At 44.8% G+C, this 19,142-nt stretch overlaps 1 protein-coding gene across 1 annotated transcript in view; it reads right to left on the bottom strand.

Moving 5' to 3' along the window:
- Window positions 1-11,544, bottom strand: part of itih2 (inter-alpha-trypsin inhibitor heavy chain 2) — a 69,755-nt gene extending 58,211 nt beyond the window's left edge. The window contains exons 1-3 of the mRNA XM_052034087.1: window positions 11,404-11,544; window positions 4,664-4,741; window positions 762-791 (exon numbers count right to left, since the gene is read on the bottom strand). Coding sequence (XP_051890047.1) covers window positions 762-791; window positions 4,664-4,741; window positions 11,404-11,493 — 198 coding nt within the window. The 5' untranslated portion in view covers window positions 11,494-11,544. The remainder of the gene's footprint in view (window positions 1-761; window positions 792-4,663; window positions 4,742-11,403) is intronic.
- Between the last annotated feature and the right edge of the window lie 7,598 nt (window positions 11,545-19,142).

Here is a 19,142-nt window from a genome sequence, read left to right as displayed (position 1 = left end):
GGAGCTGGTGAGGTGGGGTCACAGCAGACAAGGCTGATGCACTCCTACCGATTCCCTATGGAGCATCCCTGCTCCTCCTGACCCCATGGGAAAAAATTAAACAATGGGAAAAATAAATAAGATTTTGGCCCTCCTGTATTCCCAATTGTCCTGGTTTATTGAGACTTGTGGGGAAAATGACACAGATCAGGGATTAAAGAGTGCAGTTAGTTGTCAATGATGTTGTTTTGTGGAGATGTTCACATCTCCAGCTCTGCAGAGCGGGTTAGGATACCAATCCATCAGCTACCAGAATGGGGAAATAACTCACCTATCTTATCTGCCCTGGTTAGTACCTGGTTATCTGCCCTGGTTAGTACCAGATTCATCCATCCACTGTATCCTATCCGTTCCACATGCATTCATACTGTAACCAATTCAACACTTCCATTCATAAATTCATTCATCCTGTCACTAAATCCACCACTCAAGTAGGATCCAATAATAAAAATTGAGGTTGGAAATAATCAATTGCCCTTCCATCTTCTGGGATACTTGATCACTGAACAACCTAGACAACCTTTCAACGGTCAGCAATAAATGAAAGAGCAGCAAACTTGTTGCACTCGTTCACATAAATTATTTACAAAGGCAAAATATTAGTAAGAGCAAAGATGTCAATAACCCAGTGGTTGTGTAAACACCACAATCAGTAGGTAGGTAATGGTTAAACTAACCAGAAATTTCAAACACTATGTGATAAGAGAGAAGAGAAATCTCACCTCCTCTTTGTCTCCTCCATCTTTACTTCTCTGCCAGATACAAGAATGAAATATTAGTAAAGTTTTCCTTATGTTAAGAGCATCCAAGACCAACATAAAATGTTAGTAAATTGGTTTAGTATTCTCACATGTACCGAGGTACAGTGAAAAACTTTGCTTTGCATGCCGTCCATACAGATCATTTCATTTCAACAGTACATTGAGGTTGTACAAGGGAAAACAATAACAGAATGCAGAATAAAATGTTACAGTTACAAAGAAAGTGCAGCGCAGGCAGACAATAAGGTTCAAGGGCCACGATGAAGTAGATTGTGAGGTCGAGAGTCCATCGTATTGTACTAGGGCACCGTTCAATAGTCTTATAACAGTGGGATAGAAGCTGTCCTTGAGCCTGGTGGTACGTGCTTTCAGGCTTTTGTATCTTCTGCCCGATGGGAAGCGGGAGAAAAGAGAATGTCCAGGGTGGGATTATGTTGGCTGCTTTACCAAGGCAGTGAGAAGTGTAGACAGAGTTCATGGAGAGGAGGCTGGTGTCCGTGATGTGTTGAGCTGTGTCCACAACTCTCTGCAGTTTCTTGCAGTCACAGGCAGAAAAGTTACCATACCAAGCTGTGGTGTATCTGGATAAGATGCTTTCTCTGGTACATCGATAAAAATTGGCGAGAGGCAAAGGGGACATCCCAGATCTCTTTACCTTTCTGTGGAAGTAGAGGTGCTGGTGAACTTTCTTGGCCGGCGTCTATGTGGTTTGACTAGGACAGGCTATTAGTGGATCACTCCTCAGAACTTGAAGCTTATTATTGGAATTAAGGTAAATAATCCATCATGGAGGATTAATTAGTGAAGAACAAATAATGAAAGATATCAAAAATGGCACTTTTTATTTGTTCTTCACGAATAACACATGTCTGGGAGGTTTTAAATTTTTTTCTTTGGATGCGATGATATTTTTGATTCAATGACATCCTTTGCATTGAAGTACTCCTAAAGGGTGAGTTTTAACAATCTTGGCCACACTTTACCATCGGTAACATATAGCAATGAAATTGCTGGGTTGGTCTGTTTTACTCTCCAGTCAGTTAACCACAAAGAAAACATCATCTTATTCTGCAGTAGCATTAGGTTGAACCTTGGAAAAATAATAACCAGTTTATTACACAAGCCATTTGCAGAGCTGGCTTGAGGTGAATTTTGGCTGTTCCTGTTCTTACTTTTATGTTCAATAAATGAACAGATCTACTAGTCTATTCAGCAGCTATACAATGAGATGGGAACCTCTGTAACAATTTCAAGTTATGTTGATTCACACAGCATCTTGCCTTTAGATTCTCTGTTGCTTTGAAAAACTTGCTGGAGTGCCACATTAATTGCCCATTAAATTGACCCCAAATTGATGAGCATCGCACTTACCAGTGTAAGTAGCCTTTTAACAATGTGACAGTTACCAATGCAGTCTCAATCAATCAGTTTACCTTGAAAAGGTTGTCAGGTCTCTTTGCAGCATACAATATGCACCTTCCCGAGATTTTAAATGCTACAAATTTAAATCCTTTTGTTTTCCTTTTCTCCATTCCTCTGGGCCTGATGTGATACTAATTCATTCTCGATTTCTATTGATTCTCCCTCCACCCTTCAGTCTCAATGGCTGAGAAGATAGACCTTTGATCCTGTCACTCGCTCCAGACTCAGAAACATTTCAGCTTCTCCTGCTCTCAGCTCAACTCTCCAACAAATTATGGAACAAATTATATTAAAACCAAAGGGTTCAGAAAATGTTCTAACCTGTGGGCAACTAAGTAAGGCTCCATTCCAGTAAGATTTGGCCCATTTTGTTTGCAACAAGGGTGATTTAAGACAAGTAAAATGACATCTATCAGAAATTATCCAACTCAGAGCTATTAACAGTGTGTTTCATTCAAATTATTTCAGTTCAGATTCGTCCTTATCTCTGAGATACATTCAGTTTTAGCTCAGAGCTGTCAAATTTCTGGTAAGCATTGAATGGATTTTGCCTTCTCTATCTGTCCATCACTAAGCCATTTTGCATCTTCACTGAGGCAACCAGCAGTTAGAAACATCACAACGTCAGAATTATACAGGATATCAGTGCAAAAGAGAAAAGTTACACATCACTGAATCATAAACCAATGCTTTTCCTTCTTCATGAATGCAATAAAGACCTGCATTCTCTCTCTGACCTTATCAGAGGTAAATGCTGATGGTTAGAATGTATTATCTTAGAATCAAAGCTGGCATTTTCTCTTCAAGGAGAAATTAATCTTCTTAACACTGTTCCGACACTTCAATGCAAAATGATGTGTGGACCTTTTAAGATCCTGTCAAGAACTGAATATATTTTCCTCAATATTAGTTGATTCATATTCATGTTACTTTATCCTCATTTAAAGCAAGTTAACAAGATAAAGGTACTGTAACCTTTACTGTTTGTGGAACTAAAGACATTTGTTGTTGGATAATAGAACATGCTTTGCTAATTGATTCCCTGAGCAGTTAGACACAATAAAGTACAACAGCGGTTCACAAATCCTTTACCTTGCTCTGATAATACGTTCTGCAGAAAAGTTTAGTACTCAAATCACAACAATCTATTGACCAATAACTCCTATCACATTACTGTTTGCAGGAATGCACTGTGTAAATTGGTCAATATTTCCTATGTTATAACAGTGACTACATTTACTGTATTGGCTGTGAAATGTTTGAAAGCCTTAGGTCTCCTTATCTCCAAAACACTTGTTAAGAACAGCAATTAGAATAAATTCAAATTAACTTAAATTCTGAATGGAGACAGAGAACCTAATATTTGTCCAAAAGTAATCTCTGTAAGTCTGGAAGGAAAGAAGTCTGAGGATATTCTTCAGAAGATGCTCAACCAGATTGTCTGAACCACTGAAACATTGTAATTATCCCTGATGGCCCAGTCTGGCTCTGCTTGTTATCAGCTTGGTTGAATTAATTAAATTCAGTGAGGCTGAAGTTAGGGATACAACCATCAATCTTCTCACTGTTCAGGTGGGAAGAGAAATAATAAAAGTTCCTTCTTCTCATCCAACAACTTCTCCATGTTCAGTGAGGATAGATCCACTTGGCTACAACTGAATAATCTATTGATGCTTATTGTAGTTCCAACAGCACCAGGAAAGCTCTTCTCTTGAACTTACTAGCCATGGTTCATTATCAACACCTGCTCTTAATTGCCTTTTAAATGGGCCGACAAACTATTTAATTCAGGGTCAATTGGGGTGGATAATACATAGTAACCTTGCCATCAATGCTTACATACGACAGAATATGTTTAAAAATACACATTTGTTAGTAGACAAGAAAGAGCAGGGGAACTCCCCTCAAGAGCCCTGGCCAATATTCATTGCCCAGCTATCTCACTAATAACATGATCATTAACTCGTTCTGATGGGAATTTGCCAAATGGAATTTAACCTCTTTGTTCCCAGTGACTTAACTTCATTTCTATGTCAGGGACTGTAAAATGCTTTGGGATTTCCTGCAGTCATTGAAGGGTCTTTATTAACGCAGATTTTTTTCTTAACACTCAATGCCTTGAAGAGTACAAGAAGTGAGCGGGAAGGTTAAAATTACACTGAGACAACCATTGCAGACAATTCAATAACAAGTCATGGAAAGGAATGTTATATTGCATAGAATAATTTGAGTTAATAATTGGCAGGAATCATGGAGCAATGTCATAATTCTATTCTTTTTCAAAAGATTTTAAAAAATAACAGCATATAAAGCAAGAAACAATCTTCTTTCCAGAGAATGAAGAATGGATTCAATGTCACCAGATTATGTTCCCCATGTAATTTATAAGCCAAAGCATTACTTCAGTGCATTGCTGCAAGAATAATTAGACTTAGATGTACCTTATGGCGTTTTCCATATGTGTTTATGTTGACAAGAGGACCACCTCCAAGTTTATCAGATTCAGGAACTCCAAAGCCCTGACAAAGAATGAAGTGCTTATTATTGAAATCAAACAACAACAGAGATTTTTCTTTAGTTAAAAAGAAGTTTCATTAACTTATCATCACAGACAAATACAGGATGGCTGGACTTCAGCAGACACTGGGATATATTTCTGTGATACCTTATCGGCATGCTGATCCAGACATTACCATGTATATGAGGACCTCTCTTGCCTATGGTGAGAAAATACCTACTCCCTCTGCCAAAATCTGCAAGCTAAATTTGCAATGGTTGGGAATCTGCCACACATTATGAGACGAACATGCACCCATGAAACATACTCGTTGGCCATTAGCACAAATTTGTGATTTTGCGGATGTCTTCTCTTCTCCCCTCTCCCATTGGGCTGAAGATACAAAAGCCTGAAAGCATGTACCACCAGGCTCAAGGACAGCTCCTATCCCACTGTTATAAGAATATTGAACAGTTCCCTAGTATAATAAGGTGGACTCCTGACCTCACAATCTACCTCGTTATGACCTTGCACCTTATTGTCTGCCTGCACTGCACTTTCTCTGTAACTGTAACACTTTATTCTGTATTCTGACATTGTTTTACCTTGTACTACCTCAATGCACTGTTGTAATGAATTGATCTGTAGGAATGGCTTGCAAAACAAGTGTTTCACTGTACCTCTGTGGGGACCACTGTACATGTGACAATAATAAACCAATTTACTTCCTTCCCCAAGTTCCACTGAGGTCTTGTTGCTCAGAGTGTCCTCATACGGGGAAAGATGAGCCATCACCAAGCAGATGATGCATAATAATTTCTTCATTCAGCCAAGGCTGTCAAAGATCAGGGGCCTTAGACATATTGTAATTAGAATTGGAATTGATTTAATTTTATTATTACTTGTACTGAGGTAGAGTGAAAAACTTGTCTTGCATGCTGTTCATACAGATCATTTCACTAAACAGTGCACCGAGGTAGTACAAGGTAAAACAATACAGAATGCAGAACAGAGTGTAACAGCTACAGAGAAGGTACAGTGTAGGTTGACAATAAGGTACAAGGCCATAATAAGGTGGATTGTGAGGTCAAGATTCCACCTTATTGTACTAGGGAACCATTTAATAATCTTATAACAGTGGGATAGAAGCTGTCCTTGATCCTGGTGGTACGTGCTTTCAGGCTTTTGTATCTTCTGCCTGATAGAAGGGGGGAGAAGAGAGAATGTCTGGGGTGGGTGGGGTCTTTGATAATGTTGGCTGCTTTACCAAGGCAGTGAGAAATGTAGACATAGAGTCCATGGACAGGAGGCTGGTTTCCGTGATGTGCTGAGCTGTGTCCACAATTCTCTGCAGTTTCTTGAGGTCACGGACAGAGCAGTTGCCGTACCAAGCCGTGATGCATCCAGGTAGGATACTTTACATGGTGCATCAATAAAAATTGGTGAGTGTCAAAGGGGACATTCTGAATTGCTTTAGCCTCCGGAGGAAATAGAGGTGCTGGTGACCTTTCTTGGCCGTGGCATAAACCAGAGGGCACTTTGGGTCTGGAACTCACTGCCTGAGACGGTGCTGGAGGCACAAGCTCTCCAGACATTTAAAAAGTAGTTGGATGTGTACGTGAAGATTCATGACCTGTCCGGCCACTGATCTGGAGCAGGGAGGTGGGATTACTCTGGGGAGCTCTATTTTGATCAGCACGGACATGATGGGCCAAATGGCCTACTTCTGTGTCATAATTTTCTAAGACCCTTTGAGAATACCAATCCTATTGTAAACCTCCAGGGCATCATTTCATTGAAATATAAACTAAATCCAACTGTAATGATGGATCTCTGTAGAGAAGGAAGGGAACTCACAGGACAAGGGAGAAGTTGACTGAAGGGTAGCAGGGAGACGTTGCCCAGCTCAACGCTGGTGCATGGGGTGGAAAAGAATAATGAAATGAAGATACGAATGAAGGAGTGAATTCCTGATTCAGCTCACATGCTGGAACTCTACACTGGCTGCACTATACTGGTTATATTTTACGCTGGTTATACTTCATGGCTGTGTAAAAGTTAACTGAAAATGTAAGTTTAATGGTGTGCAGCTGTTATTGCTTCAACCATGGCGTGACTATAGTTATGACTGTAAGATGTGCAGGTGCTTGGGTGAAACAAAGAAGTGCTTAAGGCATATCTTGTTTTGCTAAAGTTTGCTGTAAGCAACCGCCCAAGTACTGTATGTGCAACTCTGCATGTAGGCATCTTTAAATTAAGTATAAAAGGAGGGACACAAACTTGTAAATCTTTGAGTGGGGAGCTTGGGTTACCCTGTTTACTCTTTCTCTTTATCCCTCACTCCCGCTAGCATTAAATAACAAAGCATTAATTGTAAGCTTCTTGGTTCTGCTGTTGTCTGCTTTATTACAGCGTAGGTCGACTTTCACAGCTGAGCTCCTCTCTTGTGTCTCCAAGCTTGTGTTTTCATCCACTTCAGTGACTGAATGGATACAGAACACTAAATCTTAAATTGTTGCATGTGGAATCACGGTGTCAGCATGGAAGGAGGCCAGCCAGCCTATTGAGTCCACATTGGCTCTTTGTTAAGCAATCCTGTAAGTGCGTAGTGTTGCATTTTGGCAAGTCAAACCAGGGTAGAATTTATACATCGAATGGTCGGGCCCTGAGGAGTGTTGTGGAACAGAGGGACCTAGGAGTACAAGTGCATAGCTTGCTGAAAGTGGTGTCAGAGGTAGACAGGGTAGTGAAGAAGGCGTTTGGTACGCTGGCCTTCATCAGTCAGGGTATTGAATATAGGAGTTGAGACATTATGTTGCAATTGTACAAGACGTTGGTGAGACCGCACTTGGAGTATTGTGTACAGTTATAGTTGCCCTGTTATAGGAAAGATATCATTAAACTAGAAAGAGGTTTGACGAGGATACTGCCAGGACTTGAGGGCCTGAGTTATAGGGAGAGGTTGGGCAGACTAGAACTTTATTCCTTGGAAGGTAGGAGATTATGGGGTAACCTTATAGAGGTGTATAAAATCATGAGGGTTATAAATAGGGTGAACTCACATAGTCTTTATCCCAGCAAAGGGGAACTAAAATCTAGAGGGCATCATAGGTTTAAGGTGTGAGGTGAAAGATTTAAAAGGGACCTGAGAGGTAACTTCTGTACACAAAGGGTGGTGAGTGCATGGAATAAGCTGCTAGAGGAAGTGGTCGAGGCAGGTACAATAACAACATTTAAAAGACATTTAGATAAGTGCATGGATAGGAGGGGTTGAGAGGGATATGAGCAAACGGGACTAGTTTGGGATTATCAAAATGGTCGGAATGGACGAGTTGGGCCGAAGGGCCTGTTTCCATACTGTATTACTCTATGACTCTAATCTGGTCAGCATATTTCTTTGTGGTTCAATATATTTATTTTATCTTCAAATAATTATCCAATTCCCTTTTAAAAGGTACCATTGAATCTCCAGCCACTACATTCTTGTATAGGGTTAATCTGATCACATTACTGGATCACCATTTCTGATGATTAGGCAGTTTCCAAGGTGATTTCTTCCACTGAGCTGAAATTATGATGCACCAAATCATACCCGGCTGCCTCCTCTTGGCTCCTCTCTTCGTACCCTTAACTGAAGTGGCCAATGTGGTCAATTGCCATTAAACAAATGATGATGAGACTCTTCCTTGACACCTGAGGGAATCACTGGGCCATCTCAAAGCACCAACTACATTGCAGTGGGTCAGGAGACATATATAGACTTGACAAGGTAACAACGGCAAATTTTCTCCCCTGTCGGACCTGAGGGAACTAAATAGATTTTTACAACAATCTTTTTGTTTCACTGTTACCAGGCTAAAGAACAACTTATTCCCCACTGCTGACAGACTTCTGAACCAATCACCTCTTTCACATCCTCTTCCCAGGGGTGCTGCCACGTTCTCAGACAGTTAACTCTCCCTCTCCCGGTTATTCTGTTATTGTCACTTCAGCACTTATCTTTGCACTGCTTCAGATTGCACTACAATCTTTGCATCATTCTGTTGTTTTGTGCTTGTCATTGTATTTATTGCCGTATTTATTACTACCATGTATGTTATTTACTTTGTGAGCTTCATGCGAGAAGGAATTCCATTGCACCCTTATCCAATCTTATTCCAAGTGAATTTCAGATTTTATTCCAGATTCTACACCATAGAATGATCATTGAATCTTTAAGGGTTAATCCATGGTCTTCATTTAAGAACATAAGGAATAAAAACAGTGGGAGGTCATTTAGCCCCTCACTCCTTCTCAGTTCAATATGATCGTGGAAGATCTTTACCTTAGCTCCACCTTCCTCCTACCTATCACTATTGTCTGGAATGCACTCCTAGACTGATGCTTCACGGGCCTCATAGGGATAGAATTCCAAAGTTTCACTCCCCATTGGTAAGACATTATTTCTCATCTGTCGTGAACAGATTTTGAGTCAAATCCCTGGCTCTATGTACCCTAGCATAGAACATAGAACATTACAGCACAGTACAGGCCCTTTGGCCCACAGTGTTGTGCCAACATTTTATCCTGCTGTAAGATCTATCTAACCCTTCCCTATCATTCATGTGTCTATCTAAGAGTCTCTTAAATGTCCCTAATGTATCTGCCCCCACAACCTCTGCCGGCAGTGCGCTCCACGCACCCACCACTCTGTGTGTAAAAAACTTACCCCTGACATCCCCCTTATATCTTCCTCCAGTTACCTTAAAATTATGTCCCCTCATATTAGCCATTGTCGCCCTGGGAAAAAGTCTCTGACTGTCCACTCGAACTATGCCTCTTATCATCTTGTACACCTCTATCAAATCACCTCTTATCCTCCTTCTCTCCAAAGAGAAAAGCCCTAGCTCACTCAACCTATCAAGCACTGGGAAACATCATCCTCAAATATACTCCGTCAACCTACCCAAGAATTTGAATGCTTCAGTAGATCACCTCTCATTATTTCAAATGTTCGGGACTATTGGTCCAGTCTAAACCTCTTCTCAGAGGACAATCCCCATCCAGCCCCTCAATCCAGGAACCAATCCTGTGAACCTCTGTCTGCTGCAAGAATATTCTGCCTTAATAGAGTCCAGACTTGTACATAAGGCAGTCTCACCGGGACCATTTTTAAGTGCAGTAAGATTGTCTTTACTCTTAAATGCAAAACCCCTTGCAATAAACAAACAACATACCCTTTGCCTTTTTAATTGCTAGCTGTACCAGTATGTAAACTTTCAGTGGTTTGTATATGACAACACCCAGGTCCCTCTGAACACAACTGCTTTCCATCTCTCACCATTCTACTTGTCTATTTTTTCTACCAAAGTGTATGACTTCAAATTTTTGCGTATTGTATTTTGTTTGTGGATCTTGCTCGCTTACTTAACCTGTTTGTATCCTCTTGAAAGCTCTTTGCATTCTTTTCACAACTCGCACCGCCATCCTGCTTTGCAGCATCGGCAAGCCTGGATACATTACATTGGCTCCTCTCACTGTGGTTGCATTTGCAACCTTCCAAACTGCGGGAATGTTCTACAATCTGTAGAAGTTTGGAAGATGACAGCCAGTTTACCCACAACCCCATCGACTTCACTTTCAAGACATGCTACCAGGTCCTGGGGACTTACTGGCTTTCAGTCCTATTGATCTCTCCAGCACTATTTTTAACATGTTAATTTATGTCAGCTCCTCACACATTGGTCACTTGTAAGCCTCTCTCCATAATGGTTATTAGATTGTTCCCATTTATTTCAATTGGGCTATCAATTTGTAAAGAACATAGAACATAGAGCAGTACAGCACAGGAACAGGCCCCTCAGTCCACCATGTGTGTGCTGACCATGATGTCAAGATAAACTAATCCCATCTGCCTGCACGTAGTCTATATCCCTCCGTTCCCTGCCTGTTCATGGGCCTGTCTAAATGCCTCTTAAACACTGCTATTGTATCTGCTTCCACCACATCTCCTGGCAGTGTGTCTCGGGCACCTACCACACCCCATGTAAAAAACTGGTATTTGGCATTTCCACCCTGGGGTAAAGGACTCTGATCCTTCAACTTTGTCTTTTTATCCTTTTTGCTTGCTCTAACTGTGATTGGATGTACACTGTCATGTTTGTATGTTATATCCCTTCTTGACACATTTTGGTTATGTTACCTCGCCGCTAAGCAGCACTTAGAACAGAAAATGCTGGAAACACTCAACAGATCAGGCAGCGTCTGTGGAGCAGAATCAGTGCTAACATTTCGGGTCAAGGACCCTCCGTCAGATGCTGCCTGACCTGCTGCTTCCAGATTTTTCTGTTTTTATTTCAGATTTGCAGCATCTGCAGCTTTTTATTTTTCACGACTTAATTATTATCCCGTTCTGTCTTCCTAACTTTCTAAATTTCCCCTCAGGTGAATACTACCCAGTTTGATTTAGTTTAAACCTTTATCTATAGTCTTAGCTATATGGCTGGGTCCCATCTGAATCAAATGAAGCCCATCCCTCTTTCCCCAGAACTGGTGTCAGTTCCTCATAAATTAAAATCATTTTCTCTCTCACCAATCTTTGTTTGAAACATTCAACACTCTAATGAATTGCTCCTGCGCTAATTTGCCTACAGTTCAAGTAGCTTAATGATATTAGTTATCAAATTTGAACTTTTTAACACTTACATTCAGTTCAGTAAAGTCACCTGCGATTATTTCAAGACTTTGTGCTTCAGAGATGAACAAGAGCCAGACGAAAAGGACAAGGTGTTTCATATTGCACTGATGCTCTCACGCTGAGGTCACTGAGACCAAGTTTGGATCTGACAGTTCTCTTATAAGTTCACACAAAAAAAGCAACTCAAAAAGTTACATTAGAAGTTCCTCCCTTGATCCAATGATTACTTCGCCCTGGGCCACAGTCAATATTTGTACTGAGTGTGTTACCAAACGTCCAAATATGCTGTAGAGGTTGTACAAACATCAGGTTGTTCACTGGTACTTTTAGCAGATAACCACTGAAACCCTGATTGATTTATCTTTTGCTTTGCAGGCCCCTTGTAAATGCATTAAATGATATACCATGGGGTTCAAAGAATAAAGTGATCCCCACCACTGAGAGAAACCTACTGTATTTTATACATAAAAGTGGTAGAACATAAGAAAGAAAATGAGAAGGAAGCTACTTGGACCTTTGAGCTTGCTCGGCTGTTCAATAATCATGGTTGATCTTGTGCCACAGTCCAGTGTCCTGCGTGTTCTTTTCTTTCCTGATACCCTTACTGTCGGTAAGTCTGTGGACTTGAATATACTCATGTCTGAGCATCCAAGGCTCACCAGGTAGAGAACTCCAATGATTCCCAGTCCTCCTCATTTCTGTGGCCTTCTCCATATCCTGACGATGTTTCCCCTTGGTTCTAGACCCTGAGGAAACAACCCTTCCACCCCTGGTCAGAATCTTAATGCAATGAGACCATACTTTCTGCCAACTGGTCAATAAAATGCAACCAGATGGAACGCAACTGACTTGCAGCCCCTTTTGAAACATTTGATTGGCTTGAGGGCATTCCACAGTTGCCAAATCCCATGGAAGAACGATTTGTGCCACACAGCTCCAGGCTTCCAGATTCGTTTCTGACCTTCAGTGCTGCCCGTGTGGAGTTTGCACGTTCTCCCTGTGACCGCGTGAGATTCCCGCCCCCACCCCCCCACCGTGCTTGTGTTTCCTCCCACATCCGACGGACATGCAGGTTGGTGGATTAATTGGCTGCTAATTCACAGTGTGCAAGCTCCACTGGAGGTCAGGCTTAAACCCAGGTTACGGAACACCACTTGATTCTCAGTCCAGACTATCCAGTCGGCATAGAGTTCATACACGCCTCAGATATATGGTGGAGAGCATTCTGACTGGTTGATTGACGGGCTGGTCTGGAGATTCCAATGCGCAGGATCGAAAGAGGCTTGCAGAGGGTTGTACTTATATGTTGTGACATTTGTTGTAGCAATACAGTGCAAAGACATAAATACAATGCAAAGACATAAAATTACTATAAATTACAAAATAAATAAATAGTGCCATAAAAAAGGAATAACGAGGTAGTGTTCATGGGTTTATGGATCGTCCAGAAATCAGATGGCGGAGGGGAAGAAGCTGTTCCTAAATCGCTGAGTGTGGGTCTTCAGGATCCTGTACCTCCTCCCCGATGGTAGTAACGAGAAGAGGGCATGTCCTGGATGATGAGGGTCCTTAGTGATGGATACTGCATTCTTGAGGCTATGCTCCTTGATAGCGGGGAGGATTGTGCCCATGATGGAACTGGCTGAGTCTATAACCCTCTGCAGCCTCTTGCAATCCTGTGCATTGGAGCCTCCATACCAGACGGTGATACAACCAGAGTACTCTCCACCGTACATCTATGGAGATTTGCAAGATCTGGTGAGGTTTGGCATGTCACCAAATATTCTAACAAACTTCTACAGATGCCCTGTTGAAAGTATCCTGCCCTGTCCATCATGGACACAGCCCTCCCCACCATTGACTGCATCTACAGGAGGTGCTGCCTCGAGAAGGTGGCATCTATCATCAAAGATCCCCACCATCCGGGTCATGCCCTCTTCTTGCTGCTACCGTTGGGCAGGAGGTACAGAAGGCTGAAGTCCCACACCACCAGGTTCAGGAACAGCTATTTCCCTAAAACTATCAGGTTCTTGAACCCACCTGCACAACCCTAACCCCACCTCAGCAACAGAACACTATGGACCTCCTCTTGCACTGCCGTGAACTTGTTTCTAATTGTATTTTTGCACTAATGTCTTGCTTGGCACAGTTTTTTTCTTCACTGTCTCATATAATTTATGTACAGTTTGTGTATAATTTATGTCTGTAGCTATGTGCCTGTGATGCTGCTGCAAGCAAGTTTTTCATTGTACCTGTACCTCACTGTACCTGTGAACATGACAATAAACTCGACTTGACTTGACCTTGATAGATTTATGGATATTCAGGGAATGAGGAGAATTGGGAGTAGTGCCGGAACATGGGCCTGGGGTGGAGGATCAACCAAGAGCTTCATGAATGACAGAGTACATTGGAATGGCCAAATGTCTTCCTCTTGGCCCTGTGTCTCTTATGTCAGCGTATGGAAGAGTCACTCAAAAATGCGTCATACAACATGAAGTACTCAGCAGGTCAGGCAGCATCTGTGTAGAGGGGAGTTTGAGAGACAATGGTTTGCTGAGAAAGAAGTGGAAGGGAATGTTCTACTGGCAGCTAGCATGGATCCACTGGTCTGAATGGCCTCCTTCTGAGTCTATGAATTTATTCCATGATTTCTGTTGCACTTATTTTACTTCTTTCCCTTTGAGTCTTGCAAATAACAAGGTGTCGCGACTCACCGTCCGAGCAAGCCTTCGTCTTCCCCGAGCGACGGGGAGAACCCGCGTGTGGGAAAAGTTTGATGACGTAGCGCATACGTCATTTCCGTTTTCGTTGGGCGGGAACCGTTCCTCTTAAAAGGCCCACGCAAGGCGGGAAAATAAATCAGTTTGTTCTGCAGCCCACTGACTAGTGCCTTGCTTTCACATCGCGATAGCGGCCGCTGCATTGGTGACCCCGACAGTCCAAATGGATTTTGGACCCACACAATGGACGACAACGCAGCAGCTAACGCAGTGGCACTCAGGCTGCCCACCTTTTGGATGCTTCGGCCCAGCGTCTGGTTAGACCAGGCTGAAGCACAATTCCAACTTTGGCAGATCACCTCCGACTCCACAAAGTACTACCACGTGCTCAGCTCTCTGGACCAGGAGACAACCACCCAGGTCGGAGACTTCATCCAGTCTCCTCTGGAGGAGAATAAGTACCCGGCTTTCAAAGACCTTCTTATTTGGACCTTCGGCCTCTCCTGTCGTGAGCGCACCACCCGCCTGCTTCATCTCGACGGCCGGGGGGACAGATCCCCATCGGTCCTAATGAACGAGATGCTGGCCTTGGCTGAGGGACACAAGCCTTGCCTAATGTTTGAACAGGCCTTCCTCGAGCAACTACCCGATGACATTCACCTGCTGTTGGCCGACGCCGATTTCAGCAATCCACGTGAGGTAGCTGCCTGGGCAGATGTCCTGTGGAAGGCCAAACGTGAGAGCGGGTCATCCATCGGCCAAATCGCCAGGCCGTGAGCCCAACGCCCACCTAAACCAGTCCTAGCAACCGAGCAACCACACCCCAGAAACACAGATGACGACACTGGCAACCAGCTATGTTTCTGCCATCAGAGGTGGGAGGCGGAGGCCCGTCGATGCCGTCCACCCTGCAAGTTTCAGGGAAACGCCAGGGCCAGCCGCCGCTGATGGCTACGATGGCTGGCCACCAACACAGCCTATTCGTTCGGGACAAGCAGTCTGGGCGTCGTTTCCTCGTTGATACTGGAGCAGAGGTCAGTATTTTGCCCCTGACCGGCTGCGACACTCATAACGGCACAACGATACGGGCTTTTGGTACCCGTACAGTTCAATTACAATTCGGCGACAGCCATTTTACCTTGAACTTTACCCTTGCCGCCATCCCCCGGCCACTCCTGGGAGCCGATTTCCTTTGGGCCCACAGCCTGTTAGTCGACCTGTGAGGGAAGCGGCTAGTGCACTCCAGAACTTTCCAAACCTGCCCCCGGGAGAAGTCAGCTTACCAGCCCCGCGCCTGGACTCCGTTTCCCTGTCTGGAAATGAATTCACCAAGCTCCTAGCTGAGTTCCCATCGGTTTTGGCACTTCAGTTTACAAATTCGATGCCCAAACACAGGGTGCAGCACCACATCATTACCACAGGGCCACCCCTTCATGCCCAAGCACGACGACTACTTCCAGACAAGCTCCGCCTGGCAAAGGAAGAGTTCCACCGCATGGAGGAGCTGGGGATCGTTTGCAGGTCAGACAGCCCCTGGGCCTCCCCCCTGCACATGGTCCCCAAAGCCACCGGCGGGTGGAGGCCCTGCGGCGACTACCGCAGGCTGAATGACGCCACCACCCCGGACCGCTACCCCGTCCCTCACATCCAGGACTTCGCGGCAAACTTACACGGGGCCCACATCTTCTCCAAGGTGGACCTCGTCCAGGGATACCACCAAATCCTGGTCCACCCTGACGATGTCCCCAAAACTGCGCTTATCACTCCATTCGGCCTCTTCGAATTCCTTCGAATGCCGTTCGGCCTTAAAAACGCCGCGCAGACTTTCCAGCGGCTGATGGACGCGGTAGGCCGAGACCTGGACTTCGTGTTCATTTACTTAGATGATATACTAATTGCCAGCGGTGACTGCCAAGAACACCTTTCCCACCTCCGCCAACTGTACACCCGTCTCCGTGATTTCGGCCTCACTATCAACCTGACCAAGTGCCAATTCGGACTCGACTCTATCGATTTCCTCGGCCACAGAATCACCAGCGAAGGAGCAACACTCCTACCCGCCAAGGTAGACGCTATCTGCTATCTTGCCCATCCCAACACGGTCAAAGGCCTGCAGGAATTCCTGGGGATGGTCAACTTTTACCATCGGTTCATCCCTGCAGCAGCCAGTATCCTGCGCCCTTTGTTCTCGCTGATGTCTGGCAAGAGCAAGGACATCTCCTGGAACGACACGGCTGCAGCTGCTTTCATTAAGGCCAAGGACGCCCTGGTAGACGCCGCGATGCTTGTACACCCGAGGACAGACGTCCCAACCGCCCTCACGGTGGACGCATCCAACACCGCTGTTGGTGGAGTACTGGAACAACTAATCGAAGGCCGTTGGCAACTCTTGGCATTTTTCAGCAGGCACCTTAGACCACCCGAACTGAAATACAGCGCTTTTGATTGGGAGCTTCTAGCGCTGTACCTGGCGGTCCGGCATTTCCAGTACTTTTTAGAAGGCAGGCCTTTCACTGCTTTCACTGACCATAAGCCTTTGTCCTTTGCCTTCTCCAAGGTCTCCAGTCCCTGGTCAGCTTGTCAGCAGTGACATTTGTCCTACATTTCCGAATTCACAACGGATGTCCAACATGTCTCTAGAAAGGACAATGTCGTTGCTGACGCGCTTTCCAGAGAGACCATCCACAGCCTGTCCCTGGGTGTAGACTATATGGTGCTGGCTGACGCACAGCAAGCCGACGACGAGCTGCCCAGCTACAGAACCGCAGTCTCGGGCCTGCAGCTCAAAGATTTCTTAGTTGGTCCAGGTCAGCAGACCCTCCTTTGCGACATCGCAACAGGTCAACCCCACCCTATAGTTCCTGCAGCCTGGCGGAAACGCATTTTCGACTCGGTACACGGGTTGGCGCACCCGTCCATCAGATCAACTGTCCAACTGGTCGCCAGCAAGTTCGTCTGGCGTGGCCTGGGTAAAAAGGTCAGTGAGTGGGTTGGGACTTGTCCGCACTGCCAGACATCAAAAATCCAACGACACACCAAGGTCCCGCCACAGCAGTTCGAGCCTACCCGTAGAAGGTTTGACCACATCCATGTCAACCTTGTTGGTCCTTTGCCAGTTTCAAGAGGAGCCCGGTACCTCCTTACCATTGTGGACCGGTTCACGAGGTGGCCAGAGGCAACCCCTCTATCCAACATCACAACTGATTCCTGCACCCGGGTGCTACTCACAACTTGGATCTCATGTTTTGGTGTTCTGGCCCACATCACTTCAGGCAGGGGCACCCAGTTTACCTCCAGCCTCTGGTCTGCATTAGCGAACATGCTAGGGACACAGCTGCACACCACCATGGCCTACAACTGTCAATCAAACAGGTTGGTGGAATGTTTCCACCGCCATCTGAAATCAGCCCTGATGGCCTGCCTGAAAGGTCCTAACTGGGCCCATGAACTGCCTTGGGTCCTGCTCGGCATACGCACTGCCCCCAAGGAAGATCTCCACGCTTCATCAGCTGAACGGTGTACAGTGCGCCCCTGGTCGTCCCAGGGGATTTCATACCCGCCCTTCAGGGCCAAGAGGAACAACTCACGGCAGTCCTGGAAAGACTGCGCGAGAGGCTCGGCAGCTTGGCACCGATTCCCACTTCGCGGCATGGTCAAGCCCCATCCTGTGAGCCCAAGGAACTACGAGACTGTAAGTTTGTTTTCGTTCGCAGGGGCACACCCCATGCACCGTTGCAACGACCATACGAGGGGCCGTTACGGGTCATCAGGAATAATGGGTTCACTTTATTTTGGACACTGGGGGCAAGGAAGAGGTCTTCACGATGGACTGCCTCAAACCGGCCCATTTTGATCTACAACAACCGGTCGAGGTCCCAACACCGCGACGCAGAGGCCGACCTCCTAAGCAACGGCTAGCACAGCCCGCGAACCTTGGGGACCGTATCGCTGGATCTGGGGGGGGAGCTGTGTAGCGACTCATTGTCCGAGCAAGCGAATCGGCTTGGCGGTAGGATCGTGTGTCGTCGGAGCGGCGAGGCCCAAGATGGCGTTGGGCCTTCGTCTTCCCCGAGCGACGGGGAGAACACGCACGCGGGTAAAGCTTGATGATGTAGCACATACGTCATTTCCGTTTTCGGTGGGCGGGAACCGTTCCTCTTAAAAGGCCCGCGCAAGGCGGGAAAATAAATCAGTTTTTGTTCTGCAGCCCACCGACTAGTGTCTTGCTTTCACATCACGGTAGTAGCCGCTACAAAGGGATAAATCTGACTATACCTCTGGCATGCTGCAAAGAATCTACCATGTGTCAGAACAGTCTGATCACCATACAGAGAGGACAAAAGCAAAGAGTTCAAAGGTTCTGGTGATACAGATGGCAGGCAAACTCAAGTGAATGTTAATGATTTATAAATCCGTCTCATTGGAAAGTGCACCAAAAGAATTTTAGCAAGCAAGTCTCAAGCCATATTTTAACCTGATCATGTTCGCTTGGTTATCTACAGACTTTTCTTTTTAAACATTTTCATGGAAAACTAACATTTGTAATTAAAAGTATCATATCAGTGGAATATCACTGATCATATCAGTGGAATTACTTCCACTTTGGTTGTTTTCCAACTATTATTTCATGTCATACAGTGAATCCGATTAAATTGAGAAAACTCTTAAATGAACCAAGAATTCACTAAAGTGCTTGATGATGATTGATCTTGATTGATGAGTTTCCCCTGTTGCTTGCTTGAGGATATGTTGACTTGAAGAAAGGATGACTAAAATGCCAAAACATACTCCAACCAGTTAGGTGATATCTAAACTTTGTTCAGGCTAATCTAATTTGATTACCAACATCCAGTGTCAATTAAACGTGCCACCAGTACTCTGAAGGAGCCCAGCACTCCAGAGAGAGTAACAGCGAGAGAGTTGCTGTCAGTCTGATTAAAGGTTACATTGAAACCAGATCTGCTCTCTCAGGTAGATCTAAAGGTTCACACTACACTATTCTGAACAGGAGTTGAGGACTTACC

Source organism: Pristis pectinata, chromosome 19 (genome assembly GCF_009764475.1).
Source record: "Pristis pectinata isolate sPriPec2 chromosome 19, sPriPec2.1.pri, whole genome shotgun sequence".
Lineage (NCBI taxonomy): Eukaryota > Metazoa > Chordata > Chondrichthyes > Rhinopristiformes > Pristidae > Pristis > Pristis pectinata.
This window is presented reverse-complemented; position numbering and strand designations above follow the sequence as displayed.